This window comes from Fusarium graminearum, chromosome 4 (assembly GCF_000240135.3).
Source record: "Fusarium graminearum PH-1 chromosome 4, whole genome shotgun sequence".
Lineage (NCBI taxonomy): Eukaryota > Fungi > Ascomycota > Sordariomycetes > Hypocreales > Nectriaceae > Fusarium > Fusarium graminearum.
The window spans coordinates 3098480-3115034 of record NC_026477.1 but is presented as its reverse complement, the minus strand read 5'-3'; the positions used below and the strand labels follow the sequence as shown (position 1 = coordinate 3115034).

Below are 16555 nucleotides of genomic sequence, written 5' to 3'. Positions count from 1 at the left end.
ATCTTGTACACGCAGAACAGACTATCTAATAGACCACGGTGCTTAAAGTGCTGCTGTGTAAACATGCTTCTCCGAAACACGCACTCTCATTAAAGAATCACCGTTTATTTGCCCCATGCGCTACCGGACGGCCGTCGTCCCTTCTCATACAACCACTTGCTGTTCAGTCCAACACTTGTTCGCTTACCACCAGGAGTGCCGGGAGAAGTAGGGTTAGAGAAGACATTGGAAGAAGAGCTAGCAGCGAAAGGACTTGTTGATCCGAAAGAAGATCTTCTGCCGTTGAAGCTGTTGCCGAAGCTACTCCCGAAGCTGTTGGTGCTCTTCTGGAAAAGAGGGCTTCCCAACGGGGATCCCTGGACAAAGGGGCTACCTCGGCTAGAGAGAGGTGAACTGTTGTAACTTCCACGGCTTCCAACTGAACCACCGAGGGAAGGTGTGCGAGAGTATCGAGGAGGGGTGCTGAACTTGGCGTCGGGAGTTGGCGCGGCCGACGAAGGATCTAGACCCAGCAGTTGGCGCTGGGCAGATGTGAGAGGAATGTCGGATAGATCGTCTTTCGGCCGAATCAAAGGCAGACATGCGACACCAATGTTGACGAAGGGGATGAGTTGAAGAATGAACCAGGCCCAGCCCAGATATACTCTGAAAGTACTAGGAAGACTGAACAAACAAGTTAGTTATGACCAGTCGCAAAGGCAGCAGACGGCAACTCACGCTTGAGAGCCAATGTTGAGCTTGGCTAGGAGCTGTGCAGACCAGAACCCTAGCAGCGCAATAACATTGTAGGCGATCTGGCGCACGTTCTTTTCTGAAAAGGTCGTCGCATTACGACGTCTGGTGATCTCATTGAGTCGCGGGTGACGCCAGGTGCCTGGACTATCGGTCACTGAAGGGCCAGCGATGGTGGCTGTCCGAACGGGAGTGGCCATTTCGAGTGTCTGAAGTGGGCAGAGCACGAAGAGGTTGGCTAAGAGCGTCTGATAGGGTTCTTTATGCGTAGCTTGTCGAATGCCGTGGAGCTCTTGAATGTTCTGCAAGATATGGGCCAAAGTCTCTTTAACTTTCCGCTCAGACTGGAATATGGCGATATAACCTCCCACTATAGTGTCCCTGTTGGTTAGTATATGTGTCGATCTGGCCGAAGCCGTGGTGAGCTCGGTTGCTCCCTTGGTTATTAGAATTGTTGATGTTGCGACTAGAGAGATGAGGGAGAGCGACTCCCCTGCCATGAAAACACAAAGCCTAGGCTCTGTTGTAGCTTTTAGCTCTGTCTGTTGCAGCGCGACCAGCACGGACCCTGGTGCATGAAAACTGCGCCACAGCTCAACTTTGAAGCCACAGACAGCAACTTGCTTCTATTCATTCAGGTTAGTAGGCACCTGTTAGATGCTGGCTCCACTGGGCCTCCTTGGTCGTGAAATGCTGAGTGCTCCTACAGTTACTACCGTGACGCGCCTCAGCAACTTCCCGGCTCGTGGGCGCATCGGCTGCCCCAGCAAACTAACGCAAGACAAGGCAAAGGCGCAGGAGAGCAGCGCAGCTGGCAACTTCGCTTCTTAAACTTACCATCGTTCCTTCCCATACCATCATTCGAGCTGAGAAAGTTAACTCGGCCTTTTTCCTTTTTCATTTCCTCTTTCCTCTATATCCTCCCACCAAACCAACTCCATCGTCTTCATCATCACCATCGCATTCGCAAACAATCTGCGCACGCGCAATCTGGTATTAAATCATCATCAACCAGTCCCCGCCAATTTCCACGTCTCCCTGGCGAACTTTCCTATCTCAACGAAATATTATTTCGCGATGCGCCATTGATCCGTCCTGGTGATCAATTCTCAATTCCGATTCCCTACGCTGCATCGTGAATAGCTTCATTTTCTGGCAACCGTAAGAACCATAGTCACCATGGCGTCTCCTGCCTCACTCGCCGCGACCTCCGAGCTCGACGTACCAAGTTCCCCCATCCAGCCCGAAGCCAAATCATTTGTCTCCCGAGCCATGTCCGAGAACGACGATACCCAGATGGGCAATGCCACTCCTGATCCCCAAACAAAGTCATCCCGTGCGAAAAGCAAAGCATCACAAAGTAAGGACAAGGAAAAGGAAAAGGACGCAGCGAACCAACCAACAGTTGGCAAGATACGCCACTTAAAGAAGGAGGATGGTGAGCCCCTTTGGAGGGAAGACATTCAATACGACTTTCTCAAGGCCGTTTTTGATAATGAGCAGACCGTCTTCACCAACTCATACGAACCTGAGCGGCTCCAGCGGCAATGTTTTGCCGATCTTTACATCGATACCATGTCCCGCAGCTCGAAAACTAGCAAAGTGCTCCGAGATAAGCTACTCAGTGACAGGGAGGCTGCCAAGGGTATGGCAATGGTGTGTCTTCTTGTCAACATGGGTCGCATGAACACTACTCTGAATTGTAAGTTCAAGTCTGTTACTCTCAAGTCGCCCCTGCTAATGTTGATAGTTTTTCCTGAGATGCGAGCTCAGCTGCGCACATATCATGCCATCCCTTCACTACAAGCTCGCCAGGATCCCCATGCTTACAAGCAGCTTCAAGATGCTCCTCGCCTCAAGTCTATCTTGAAAGGTGGCGCAGATGATCGAGAAGAACCCAACTCCCTTGATAAGATCAAGTCACTGGACACCCCTCGCACGAATCCCGTCAATCTTATTTTCGTCATGTGCAATGCAGCACAGAAGATTGCAGAGCTTCATTTCCCACGTGCCCGTGAATTTCACGATTTGATCATGAAAACCGACTTGACGAGCCAGTCTCGAGCCAATGCATTCTTGTGGCTCATGTGGTTCTACCTTGAGTCCGACTTCACAGAAGAAGGTTGCGAAGAGAATCCTTTCGGTGCTGGTGTCGACTACGGTCTGGATGTTGCAAATCAAGGAGTCCCACAACTCATAGGGATGGACAAAAATGAAGAGGCCGCGGAGAACGTGGACACCGAGGAAGAAATTGAGTTTGGTCGCACCAAGCAGAAGATGCGAGCAAAGATTCTAGAAATGGACCAGGCCTACCTTAACGAGCGGGACACAAAGAGAGGCAAAATGCGGCCATCGTTTGCCGCCGACGAAGGCCCTGCAATTCTCCCTCGTATACGGCCATCCAAACATGAATCCGACATGGACAGCACCCGGTCGACACCGCCACCAAGAGCACTTGGTGGTCGTGGTCTCAACTCGAGTCGCAGAGGCGCTCCTCTCAAATATCAGATCTTTGAGGGTGCCTCGTCACCAGCACATCACGTCAACGAAGGTGTCGTGGCCAGGAAACCTCGACCTCCCACAGCACACCAACTAGCTGTTGAGCGGAACAGGAGCCAAAGAGTCGAGTACATTCTTGACCGAGGCCTCCGCCGCCAGCATCACAAGAGTCGAAAGCTCAGAAGACAAGACGGCGCCATATTCAGGTCGTATCAACGGGTCAATGCTCAAGAGGATCCATTTGAGGACAGTGACGATGAAACGTCCCTGCCACGAAATCTGACTTATGGAGACAAGACTCCAGGATTATTCCGCGAGAAGGGTGTGGGCGGGCTTTGCCTTTTGACAAAGGAGAAGGACGATTTTGGCGAGGAGGTCAGCGCTTATGCTGCTGCTCTTAGAAGGGCAACAAGACGTTTGCGTCGTTGGAGACCACATGCCCATGAGCTTGGTGTCATTCCTACTGTCAAGCGCCCCAGGCCCAAAAAGGCCGAAGAAGATGACGTGGATCTGGACGTGGATGACGATCTTGATGGAGATAAACAAAACGGGGATCTCAATGGCGATGTCACACTTGGAGATGTCACAGTGGGAGACATGACGGCCGGCGACATGACTATGGGCGACGTCACGATGGACGACGCTGAGCTTGAAGACCAGACGGTCCTCCACGATGACGACGAGGTGGACGACGCAGATCGGACAGAGGTAATGGGAGACTCCGACATTGACTAAGCGGCAGAGTCGAAGAGAAATGCCGGGAGAGTGAAGTTGGCAGTGTTCTGCAAGAAGGAATACGCAAGAAAGGAAACGAATGGTTAGCGATTCACAGGAGCTATCGCGGCTTGGCTTATGGGCATTGGAGTTGGCTTGTCGTGTCGTACGCACACGTTTTGCCGTGGGTTTCGTTTCGATGGGTATAATTTGTATGGCGTTTAGAGAAACACGCATACCATAGGTAGTCTAGGTGATGCGGTGAGGGACAATTGGAGAAAAGCACTTGCTTCTCTCTAGATAGTTTGCGTTTGCAACCAATAGAATAAGATGTTTGGTCAGATCAAAGGTCAAAGTGTGTTCCTGAGCGAATACAAATACGAAAACGAAGGCATGAAGTGACACGTACCTACAGTAGTCCTGGGGTTTCATATGCCGCTAGAGACAATGAGTGGTCGCTAGAGGCTTTCTAACGTCAGGGACCTGAATTGAATTGACTAATCGTTAGCGGAGCTCTAGAAAAAAAAAATGGACGGTAATACTCCCCGTCCCGAGTCCGCGAAGCTCCAGTCCAGGGTCCAGCTCCGTCTGGCTGATTAAGTTAATTTCCGGGGCTCAACAGAAATTGGGTCACCGTTTATTTACTTGCTTGCATCCTTTTCCTCCTTACGATCTTTGAACTTGTTACTTGTTCAACTTGGAAAAGAATCGCAACAATGGCAAAGACCAAGTCCAAGTCCAGCAAGCCCTCGTCAGCTTCAAAGTCGCAGGGTGGCATCAGCAAGCTCATCCTGGTTCTCGGCCTCCTTACCGCACTCCTGAGCTCCGTCGTCTACTTTGTCGAGCAGAACCTCGAGCAGTTCTACATCTTCGACCTCAAGCACCTCGACGATCTTTCCAAGCGAGCGCTCGCCAAGCATGGAGAGGATACTAGGGCCGTCGTGAAGCACATTGTTGATGAGCTTAGCGAGAAGAACCCCGAGCACGTCAATGTCAAGGAGGAATGGGTCTTTAACAACGCTGGCGGTGCTATGGGTGCCATGTACATCATCCACGCCAGTGTCACCGAGTACCTCATCATCTTTGGTATGCTTTTACCGCCTGTCTAAATTCAATTGACTAACATGCCACAGGCACTGCCATCGGTACCGAGGGCCACACTGGTCGCCACACCGCCGACGACTACTTCCACATCCTCTCCGGAACTCAGCTGGCCTACGTCCCTGGCGAGTACGCACCCGAGGTCTACCCTGCTGGAAGCATCCACCACCTTCGCCGGGGCGACGTCAAGCAGTACAAGATGCCTGAGGGCTGCTTCGCTCTCGAGTACGCTCGTGGTTGGATCCCACCCATGCTCTTCTTTGGCTTCGCCGACGGTCTTTCAAGCACCCTCGACTTCCCTACTCTCTGGGACACCACTCGCATCACCGGTCGCGAGATGATCAACAACTTGATCAAGGGCAAGCTGTAAAGGGTGAGGTTGAATCTTGTATAAACATGGATATCCATAGACTAAAGGGGCGCCTTTCTGTATATTACACTTGGGGATTTGGAAAAGTTGGGATATAGATCTGGTTGCAAGCGAGACACTTTTTGTATATTGGCGATCAGAAAGAGCTTGTATCTCGATGTAAGACTTTGGTACTGATGCACCACTCTGGTCTTGCTGAGCTTTACACTCTGTTGTTCTTCTTGTTTGAGATTACTGTTGACACACCCATACTACTGCTATTGTTTTCCCTAATGGTAAACAGTATACCTAAGAAAGAGCAGTAATATGGGCGTGTCAACAGTAATTTCAACGGGAAGAGGGGCAGCTTATAAGGTTCAGCAAGGCTTTCAGGCCGGTCGCATTATCAATACCAAGACACAGTATCGAGATGTAGGGTCTTGCTGTAAGGATGACAATAAGAATATCGTCTTTGAACCAGAGCAATATATTATCATCACAAGAGCAGTTTGTAGGGTTATGTTATATCTACTGTAACAACATGAGTCTATTGCTAGTACGTCAGCCATTGCTTGTAGTTGAATTTATATCAGTGACAGTTGTTGTGTGTCAAGTTCATTGTCCAACTCACACAATTCAGGTCCAGGTTCCTCTTTTATCTTAGCATCTACAGATAGACAATAAGTACACAATACTAGATATCTCTGTAAAGATCGAATAAGTACAGCATTCACACTTATACAATACTAGAAATACAGCAGAGTATTGAATCCATAATATAAAGATACAGATTATATCTATATAAGAGGTCCAACGACTCAATTAGGTAGATCCGTTGATGCAGATAACTTGGCTCTCTATTGTTGCAAGACTAAAGCTTGCCCCATTCTAATTCACCACGACAGGGGCCCGATCCCTAGCCGAAGTGTGCCCGAAGGTCGAGGGTTCGATCCCCGTTACAATCTACAATAAAAAAGAAACAATACTGCTAATATCGTCCAAGACCTAATATCAGCCCAACTAAAAAGAAGGTCTCGGAGGGAGTCGAACCCTCGCTGGCGGAATCAGAATCCGCAGTCATAACCGTTAGACCACGAAACCTAAAGCTGATGCTTATATGATTTATGACGATCGGCGTGATTCTATAAACTATATATCTTTCTTTCATACTCTTTCATATATATATTGTTAATCTTTAAGCTCAAAACCCCAGCCTTTTTAATTTTCTTAAGATTATTAGTAAAGGATTTATTTAAATAAAAAACTTAAATATTTATATTAAGGTTTTCTTAATAACTATATACTTTCCTAGAGCGTATATACGCTGAGCAGTTACCTAGCATAATGAACTCATCATATGGGCTATGACTGATAAAGAAGATTCTGCCAAGCTATAAACTATATTTGATTGCTCGAGATGACTATGACTGACTCTACTCTGGATCATCGATGCTCTGAAACTGTCTGGGTAGCAAGATTCAGCTGGCACTGTCAGTCTGGTACTTGCATAAGGTGGTCGCCAGATGGGAAGATAGGCCAGCTGCGTCTCTGCTGTTAAAGATTTCATAAGTGTTCTGGAGATAAGAAAGATGTTTAACATTACTGTGCTGAACCCTAATGTTGAGCCGTATCCTACTCGAAACTCAATGTTGCTTAGGTCTTGCAAAACCTTGGAGCTCAAATTTGATATAGATAACCCCAAACTTAGTGATACACAGAAGGCACTTGGTTATGAGGTCCATAAGCTTTCACTCAGTGCCATTTGACACTTGTAGCGTTAAGCTGATCTATCTTGGGAACTCGTGATATTTGGTGAATGAATCTTATATGCAACACTATGGGCTCGTCACGATCGATGTTTTTTTTTTCTAAGAAAAAATATTAAAATTTATCTCGAGTTGGTTATACAATTGTAAAGACTCCAATTGACTAATCCTTCCTAACTGCGAATTGATATCTGTCGCCTCTATCCAAAAGCACGACTCTGTCCTCCAACCCAGCCTCCTTTACAGCATTCTCAAAGTCATTTCGTGAAGACAGAAAAACATCGTAGTCATCGTAATGAATGGGGATAGTGACATCGGGGTCCATCATTTGAATCATCTCAACACCTTGTTTCGCATCCATGGTAACCATGAGCAGAGTTGCAGACGGCCCAGGGATAGTAGTTCCTCCAAGGTGAATCAGCATCAAGTCGATACGCTTCTGTTGAAGCCACTTCGGAATATCTTTGAGCTCATCCACGAGGAGGGTATCTCCAGAGATGTAAATACGATAGCCAGTTTGCACCCTTTCATCTCCGTCGGTGTGGCAGCCTAGCTCGAGCATCCAGCCGTTGGTAGGCGGAACCGCACCGAGGAGGTCGTTCAATGCGGCCAGGGGACCAGGAGGGACATGTTTGCCCGGCATGCCAGTGACTTTGATGACAGGTGCTTGTTTTCCAGCTTCAGTATCATCAGATTTGAGCTTCACGTGGTCGAAAAAGTCAAGTGCCTTGACGTTGGTGAAGGGCGGGTCTTTAGCTGTCAAGCATTTATGGGCATGGGGAGTAGTGACAATGAGAAAGTCCCTATTGAGCGAATCTTCGACGAGTCGATCGAAGTGATCTTCATGGTAATAAGAGAGAAGAATGCCGTCCAGAGAAGGTAACTCATGCAAGTCAACTGCTGGGTTGGTCTCTCGTTGAGCAGTGACACCAGGGCCAAGATGGACGTGATCACCAGCATGGAGAAAGTTTGGGTCCGTGAGGAGACGAAAGCCTTGCCATTCTATGACTATGGTGGCTGTTCCGATAAAATAGACGTTTGCATTTTCATCCCCTTTGCTGCCCCTGGGGTGAGTTTTGGTTGCTTTTGGAAGGAGGGATTGGTCATCGCCAGCAGCGGGTTTGTCTTTGAGCAGAGGTTGCCTCTTGGACAATGCCAGATTGATGATTCCTCTGTCAGACATGGTATTTTTGGTATATAGTAGTAATTTTAATATGTCTGAGTTGTCTTTCCTTATTAAAATGATTTATGTTATCAGTGGATGACGTTGGTCTGGCGTATGTCTTGTATTCAGCAGCGCAGATTCTCTATTAGCTGCACAATGTGCAGTGAAAGCCGCCATAGATACAGACATATCTGAATACTCAATCAATGGGCAATTATTTGGTCAATATTTCGTCACATACATTGAATTGGTAATCACCAATAAAGTGCGCACAGTGGTTTGGAGTGAACTCATCTCAGCTCTATCAGGATTTATTTATATCGACATATGAGTACCTACCCATAATCAATATCACGATGTTCCAGAAGCATTCAACTCACTGAATAGATCAGACAGATTACGTGGGTCAGAAATGATCATAGGTAGTCTTTGTATGACTGTAATTGAGTAACTAACAAGAGTCGTCTCATTCAATTGCTTCAATGGGACAAAACAGAGTAAAACAAGCCTTTCTTCGCACTCAACTGTATGTGGCAAGCAAAAAGACTTGTCTTTATTAGCGATGCAAGTTACAAAACGTTTAGTATTTTGTTTCAGAATAAACTCTCATTGAGTTTACCTGTCATTCATTTGATGATTCGTACAACCTTAAAAAAAAAAAGAGTTTGCCCTGTATCGAGAGTTACCCGTCATTCATGTTCCCAACGATACCCCACCTTTGTGCGATTTTCTGGTGGGACGTTGATAGGTATCTACGCAGTTGATCTTCTTTCAGGTTAACAATCCAAACTCATTCATACAATATGACACGATTCCGACCCTGCATTGACCTTCACGCCGGTCAGGTCAAGCAGATCGTTGGAGGTACTCTTGACAGTACTTCTGCGGCTCTGCAAACAAACTATGTCTCTCAACACCCCCCTGCTCACTTTGCTCAGCTTTATCGGGACAATGAGCTCCATGGCGCACATGTTATTATGCTAGGTTCCGGTAACGATGGACCTGCCAAAGAGGCTCTTCAAGCATGGCCCGGAGGTCTCCAGGTCGGAGGCGGTATCAACGATAAAAACGCAAAAGAATGGATGGATGCGGGAGCGGAAAAGGTAGCACATCGGAAGCGTCTCGCAAAGACAGTCGTTCTAATTATTTGGCAGGTTATTATTACCTCGTACTTGTTTCCGGAGGGTCGGTTTAGCCAGGAAAGACTCGATGCAGTCTTGGAGGCTCTCGGCTGCGACAAAAACAAGCTTGTCATTGACCTGAGTTGCCGTCGTCGTGGAGAGGACTCTTGGTTTGTTGCTATGAACAAATGGCAGACAATCACAGACATGGAAGTGAACCAAGGTGAGTAGAGAGTAACATCTGCAAGCGAATGGATGACTCACAAGGCGCAGAATCCATCAAATCCTTGGAACCCTACTGCTCCGAATTCTTGATTCATGCGGCAGATAACGAGGGTCTACAAAAGGGTGTTGACGAGAAGCTCGTGGAACGACTTGCCCAGTGGTGTTCTATCCCGGTCACCTATGCAGGGGGTGGCAGACATCTCGAGGACTTGGAAAATGTCAAGAGACTCAGCAACGGTAAGGTGGATCTCACGATTGGAAGTGCATTGGATTGTTTTGGTGGTTCGGGTGTCAAGTTTGACGATTGCGTCGCTTGGAACAAGAAGCAAGACAACTAAAGAAAATAGAATCGTTTACGAACCAGTTGAGTGTGTTGATGCTGGTTTGCCGCATGCAGCTGTGTGAGCACAACATGGTTTCTCGTATCATGTTGCTACCCTGATGTGTTTGGATGGGGTAATAATATGTAGCATGATATTGTATATGAGATGGAAATTTTCTCACGTCCTTAGGTGAGCTAAGAGCAAGTACCTAACTCAAGGCGGTAGCAAAAAGTTGATTCTTGTAAGCTACTTAAGCGAGCTGATATAGATCTGGTGATGTTGTTTACACATGCGGCCAGCAAGTCGGCGGCGATTTCGTCATATTTGATCAAGCGCTGTCAATGCAGGTCCACTAAGGAAAATAGCAGTGATCGGAATCAAGATGTACGTAGTGATCGGGTGCCAAGCAATAGGCACAGAGGCACATAATGGGGCCGTGGGGAGATGGTCTACAGGGTCAAAGCGAGAGGGAAAACAGAGGTGAGTTGTAAACAACCATGTTTGTTCGGAGCTGGGAAACAAACATCCATGACAAAAAAGCACAGAGATAACCAGGGTGGATAATCTTGTCAGTTAGTGCCAGAATAGCCTCGTCTGGTGCACGGGAAGATCGAGATGCAAGACATCCATAAATAATGGAGGGCAAGAGAAACGAGAATCCTCCATGTTTAGCTTAGCGGAGACTGTGAGGGTTGGTGGGGGATCTTCGAGACGGAAAAGAAAAGTTGCATCGAGGAAAATAAAAATCCCATAGTTGGAGATCTCTTTAACTCGATCAAACTAACAAAACTCAACTCCGTAAGTGACAGGTGCCCAAGGTGCAGTAACTTGCATGCGACGGGACTTATAAGCTTACCTCTCCAACTACCTAACCGAGCCAGATGGATGCATGGCTTGCTTTCCCCATCCTCGATTGCTAGGGGTGAAACGAAACTGTAAACATGACAGAAAAAAACGTCATTAAAAACTCGATAGAGAAAAACAACCCTTGACAGATTCGCATCGCAAAGTAAACATTGCGTCTCAGTATGCAGAAATATTTCAAGGATTATGCTAGAATAATCAACCAATTATTTGCTTTTGCTGTGCGGCTGGCTGCCTTGCTGCCATGGCGACTGGCCTACTGCAACGCTGTGAAGGGATGCTGGCTTGGAGCTGCAGCTGGTTCTGGACCGTCCTTGGAGGGGAGCTGCTCCAGCAGGGGCGGGGTAAGCCTGCGAGCATTGTAGCAAGATAATTAGCGCCCTCCAAAACGTCCGGCTTTAGCTCGCAACTGAACTGAACTGGGCTGGGTACCCGACCGTATCCTCGGCAACGCTTTCCATGTTTGTTTTCTCAGCGTCCAATCACATTCACTCCTCATTCTACCTGGTGTGCTTCCTTAAACACATCAACTCGCCATAGTCCCAACGCATAGTTCAACCTGCGACTTTCATAACATAACTAACAGCATCATCGTGTGTAAGTTGTGCTGGTCTGTTGGTCGAGCCTTTGATAGAGCTGTTCTGTTCAGGCGTGTGTTCGTTTTTTCTTTTCATCACCAGACAGACATTGGTCGCATTTCTAGCTTGCATCCATTCTGTTCTCGCCTTCACCGCGACATTCCTCAGCTTTATTTTCATCTTGTATACCTGACTCGCATACCAATGCGTTGATAGTCGTTTACCCAAATTTACGACGACTGTTTTACCCATCACCATTGTAGCATCCATGGCTACTGAATCGGTATGTAGACCCGCCCTGCTCGTCCCATTTCCCAGACAAAATGTCTCTAACCAATACTCTAGGTGCATCCCTTGAGAATCAACAAGACCACCACTCCAGGCAAATCTCCCTCCACAATGGCAAGCGGAATCCCTCGTCCGCTGTCGGAACTCTCACCGACAGAGATGAGAAGAAACTCGCCCAGCTGGCACAGACAATCGAATGGTTCTCCCAAGGTACGTCTGCTAACCATTTTCTACATGACGTTTCGTGTTGACCCAGCATGCAGAAATCCCCAGGAAACCCCGATTCATCGCCTTTTCAACCTTCCCCTTCAGAAGTTTCCTCTCCGCGCCTGTTTTGGCAGAACCGCAACACAGAAAACATCTTTGGACCTGGATCCCCATCATCACACCGCCGCTCTTCCATCGAGCGTCTCCAAAAAGCATCCCGCGTCAAGAACAGCAACATTCTAGCACTCGAGCAAAAACAAGAATATGATCCCACACGACTTCCTCAGATCGAAAGGCCGCTTGCTAAGGTCCAAGCGAATTCGTTCCATGGATCGACTGCGTCTTTCCGCTCATCGACCACTGACCGCCCCAACTTTGGGCATGGTCGAAGTGAGAGCGCAATGACGATTCCCACCATCAGCCCAACCAGATCTACAACCTCTCAATCGGGAGGTTCACCAAATCGCCCCCTCACACCAAGCCGGGATCAAGTATCACCCACCAAGTCGTCCCTGTCCCATTCCCGGTTCAAGAACAGTTTTGATATGGAAACTGGCACCTGGACCTTTGGTTCTCCCGAGGAGGAGGACGACCACCCCATGGGTCGCCGTCATGCAAAGAGCGTAACTTTTGATGCTGCACCACCGCAGGTCAACGAATATGAAATGGCAACTCCCGACCTTTCATCAATCGGAACCAACTCTCGTGAGGGAAGCTATGAATCTTTGGACTATGACGAGGAGGACAGCGATGTTCTCTACGATCCTGGGCATGCTGATCTGGAGGGCGACAGCTTTGATGCGTCTCTCGAAGACACAGACAAGACACCTGTCGTTGGCCCAGACGACTGGAGAGGAGACAGCCCGATGACAGCTCGTACTGCCCCGCGCGAGTTCGATGGCAGCCCTCTACCAGAAACACCCCGCGCGTCATTGAATGGCGGTCGTCCCCTGCATGTACGCTCAGATTCCACTGCTTCTAGCGGTGAGCACCGGCCTCTACCGCCTCTTCCTGGCTTCTTGAGCCACTCCCGCAACAACTCAGCACCATCCTCCCCCGCTTCTCCTAGCCTCTCGGCTACTGCAGAGCGAATGCTTGGAAACCAGAGGAATCTACCCTCTCCTCCTGCCGCCTCACCCGCGAGCAAGCTGGATATTCAGAGCATTGGCAACGCTAAGATGACTCTTGAGGAACGACTACGGCTTATGATGCTGTCTGATGACAGCGATGGCAAGACTGCGGCCGAGCAGCAGCGTGAGCGCCGCCTTCGTAGGGGTAATGGCCGCGAGCGACTGAGCAGCCCCATCTCGGAGCCTGAAGAGTCGATGATGAGCTTCAACGACGCCCTTGAGGAGCAAGACGACATGGTGGGCGAAATGTCAGCACTTGAGGACTATCAGCTTCCTCCTCGCATTTCGCGTGACTCGATCATGCGAAAGGTCAATGGCAACAGCAACTCTGCCGACCAAGATAAGGACTGCATCTTCACTTCCCCTCCCGCCTCGCGCAGCCCCAGCCGAAGCCCCGAAAGACAAATCCCTGATGACCCTGACATTCCTATTCCTTCTACCGAAGACTCTCTCCTCTCTGAGGATGGTGAGACGGAGGATGATGAGGAACAAGAGGGCAGTGTCATCATCAGGAGAATCCCTGACAGCGAGATTGAGTTCTATGAGGACTCTGATATCGATTTCGATGAGGACGAGTCAAGGCTGGAGCTGCCCGTTGATGATGACAGCGAGAGCCACTATTCTTCGCAAGAGCCCACACCACAGGAAATCAAACTCGAGGAGGTCGAGGCCAAACTCCAAGAGCAGATCCCGGAACCCGAAGAGATTCAGGAGGATGTCACAACGCCTACGACTGCCACTCCTACACAAAGCCAGAGTATGTCTTCGCTTCTTGACATCGCTTCCCATGACAAGGAAGCATCGTTCTCACGAGACTTTGAGTCGTACATGCTTCCCGAGCCCCAGAAGCCCGAAGTTGACGACGAGCCTGTCAAGGAAGACAAGGAGCCCCAGCCTGAGGCGCCCAAGATGGCCGATGCCCAGGCCTTCCTCCAGCGACCATTCACTCCTGAGCAACCTCTGTCCAAGCCTGAATATGATGGCACTGGCTGGGGTGACCCAGAAGATGAGTACGACGATGATTGTCCAAGCACGCCAGACTCGGTCATCCATCACCCAGTTCCTGCTATTGAGGAGCCTGAACTACCAGCCATCCCCGAGCGAACTGCCACAATCAAAGCGACTGGTTCAAAGCTCAAGACTCGCCTCTCCAACACACCTTCTGACCTCAACGCTATGAGAGAAGCCCGCCGAATCGTCAGCATGGAGGTTCCTGACGTCCCACCAATCCCTGACAAGCATAGCAAGCGACTTTCCAGGGACAACACTGGACTATTAGTTACCGGCGACGAATTTATCAACAGACATCCTAGCTTTAAGAACCGCAGTTTGACTTTGGATCTCGACCTAGGTCTCAGCCTCGATCAAGACTTTGAGCGAGTCATTGAGGCACAAAAGGTGGCTTACAACGACCCCTTCCTTACCCAACCTCCAACATACAATTCCAGCCCAAGTAGACAAGTGTCTGCAACCAGAACTCAGCAACACAATAACGAAGAACTCGATGCTAACGTAACATTTCGTCGCCAGCGCGGTTATCTTATGCGACAGAACACAAAGGTTGTCACCGCGAGTGATAAGGACATGGAAGAATACCGTGTTACAAGGTCAGTTGGGAACTCTCCCGTCAAGGAGGACAGGCCGATGTCGTGCATTGTCGAGCCTTGGAACGGAAAGCCCCGCCAGCGAAGCGTTCGAAAGCGTGTCGGTGGCAGTATTGGCCCTGTTCCTCCTTTGCCTGGGCAAGAGAGCAACGCAACAGCTGTCAGCCAGGCTGCCGTCGATGATGACCTGACTCTCGAGATGGCTACACCGGAAAGCGGAGAGAGAGGTCGTCTTTTCGTCAAGGTCATGGGTGTCAAGGACCTTGACTTACCTCTTCCAAAGAGTGAGTGCCAGTTTTCAACCATTGGAAAAACATATCTAACAAAAGCAGATGAGCGTACTTGGTTCAGCCTCACGCTTGACAACGGTGTCCACTGCGTGACAACAGCCTGGCTCGAGCTGGCACGCAACGCACCTATTGGCCAGGAGTTCGAACTTGTCGTTCCTAATGACCTCGAGTTCCAGCTCACGCTCAACGTCAAGCTTGAGAAGCCCATCGAGCGTGCCAGACCGCCACCACCCGCAGCCAAGGTTCACAAGCACAAGACGTCAACCTTCAGCAGAGTGTTTGCGTCACCCAAGAAGCGCAAGGAGCTTGAGCTTCGCCAGCGAGAAGAAGAAGAACGAGCTGTTCAATTACAGAAGGATGCTCAAGCTAAGCAGCGCAACATCCCTCCAACAGCATACGAACTTCTTTCTCCTCTGGCTGCCGAGGATGGCAGCTTCGGTCGTGCTTATGTTTGCCTTCGAGAGCACGAGACTCGATGTTTCGGTCGGCCTTATCTTGCCGAGGTTGCTTGCTTCAACGAGTGGGCAACTGAAGAGGCTGGCTTTGCCTCAAGCGTCAAGAGCAAGCGCGGTAACACCAACGTTGTCCGCCGTGCACCATACAAAGTGGGTAAGCTGGAGCTTCAACTCCTGTTTGTCCCTCGCCCCAAGAACGCTACGGACGAGGACATGCCCAAGAGTATGAACTCGTGCATTCGCGAGCTCAAGGCTGCAGAGGAGAGGATGTCCCGCAACTGGGAGGGACATCTGAGCCAGCAAGGTGGTGATTGCCCTGTAAGTTTCCTGTCACCAAGCCACTTAATTCAATCTAAAGCTAACATTGACGCAGTACTGGCGCCGCCGATACTTTAAGCTTGTTGGTACCAAGCTCACCGCTTACCATGAGGCAACTCGCCAGCCTCGCGCTACCATCAACCTAGCCAATGCCAAGCGGTTGATCGATGATCGTCGGGCCTTGACGGAGAAGGAGACCACTGGCAGAGGTGGCCGTCGTCGTCGCTCAGCGTTTGCGGAAGACGAGGAAGGCTACATGTTTGTTGAAGAAGGATTCCGCATGCGATTCAACAACGGTGAGCTTATCGACTTTTACGCAGACACAGCTGCAGATAAGGAAGGCTGGATGAAGGTCCTCACAGAGGTTGTCGGACGTGACAGCCCAGAAGAGGAATCTTCAAATCAGCGTTCAAAAGCCAAGTGGTGTCAGTTGGTCCTTCGACGAGAGGAGCAACTACGTCGCCGCGCATCAGGTCGCCGAGTGAACTCAAGACCTAAGAGTATGTTCCTCTAAGACACGGTGTTGCTTGGAGAAGACAAAGATGAGACAAGGTGCTGGGCGCCGGGCGCTATATGACGACTACCTGGACCTGGCGTTCAGGACCAGCAGGATATTCACGATAGATGTCTCTGTTCGCAAGTCCTCTGGTATTGGTTTATATGGTTGATGGGATATCATGTTGACGTTGTAATATGACTGGAGTTGGGCGAGGTGTTGTACCCTTGACTGACAAAATTGGGCCGTTTGTGCACTTGCAAGGCGTCGCATGGAAATGGTTCTTTTATATTTGTTTACTTTGAATTTTGGGGGGGTTCATCGGCGCTT

At 49.2% G+C, this 16555-nt stretch overlaps 6 protein-coding genes and 1 non-coding gene across 7 annotated transcripts; 4 read left to right on the top strand and 3 right to left on the bottom strand.

Moving 5' to 3' along the window:
* Window positions 1–104: 104 nt before the first annotated feature.
* Window positions 105–1572, bottom strand: FGSG_07317 (uncharacterized protein; the record flags this gene model as incomplete). The annotated part of the gene is made up of 3 exons (XM_011328763.1): window positions 105–663; window positions 718–1358; window positions 1570–1572. The coding sequence occupies 3 exons, from the start codon at window positions 1570–1572 to the stop codon at window positions 105–107; spliced, it is 1203 nt and encodes a 400-aa protein (XP_011327065.1).
* Window positions 1573–1911: 339 nt separating this feature from the next.
* FGSG_07316 (uncharacterized protein) lies at window positions 1912–3966 on the top strand (the record flags this gene model as incomplete). Its single annotated transcript, XM_011328762.1, has 1 exon — window positions 1912–3966. One exon carries the CDS (start codon window positions 1912–1914, stop codon window positions 3964–3966), a length of 2055 nt encoding a protein of 684 aa, XP_011327064.1.
* Window positions 3967–4661: 695 nt separating this feature from the next.
* On the top strand, window positions 4662–5416 carry FGSG_07315 (C-8 sterol isomerase; the record flags this gene model as incomplete). Its single annotated transcript, XM_011328761.1, has 2 exons — window positions 4662–5031; window positions 5079–5416. 2 exons carry the CDS (start codon window positions 4662–4664, stop codon window positions 5414–5416), a joined length of 708 nt encoding a protein of 235 aa, XP_011327063.1.
* Window positions 5417–6424: 1008 nt separating this feature from the next.
* Window positions 6425–6496, bottom strand: FGSG_20668. The gene has a single exon. It is a non-coding gene; the product is annotated as a tRNA-Gln (tRNA).
* Window positions 6497–7324: 828 nt separating this feature from the next.
* FGSG_07314 (uncharacterized protein) lies at window positions 7325–8344 on the bottom strand (the record flags this gene model as incomplete). The annotated part of the gene is made up of 1 exon (XM_011328760.1): window positions 7325–8344. One exon carries the CDS (start codon window positions 8342–8344, stop codon window positions 7325–7327), a length of 1020 nt encoding a protein of 339 aa, XP_011327062.1.
* A 785-nt stretch (window positions 8345–9129) lies between these two features.
* Window positions 9130–10010, top strand: FGSG_07313 (uncharacterized protein; the record flags this gene model as incomplete). The annotated part of the gene is made up of 2 exons (XM_011328759.1): window positions 9130–9670; window positions 9775–10010. The coding sequence occupies 2 exons, from the start codon at window positions 9130–9132 to the stop codon at window positions 10008–10010; spliced, it is 777 nt and encodes a 258-aa protein (XP_011327061.1).
* A 1750-nt stretch (window positions 10011–11760) lies between these two features.
* On the top strand, window positions 11761–16243 carry FGSG_07312 (uncharacterized protein; the record flags this gene model as incomplete). The annotated part of the gene is made up of 4 exons (XM_011328758.1): window positions 11761–11935; window positions 11999–14950; window positions 14999–15729; window positions 15785–16243. 4 exons carry the CDS (start codon window positions 11761–11763, stop codon window positions 16241–16243), a joined length of 4317 nt encoding a protein of 1438 aa, XP_011327060.1.
* Between the last annotated feature and the right edge of the window lie 312 nt (window positions 16244–16555).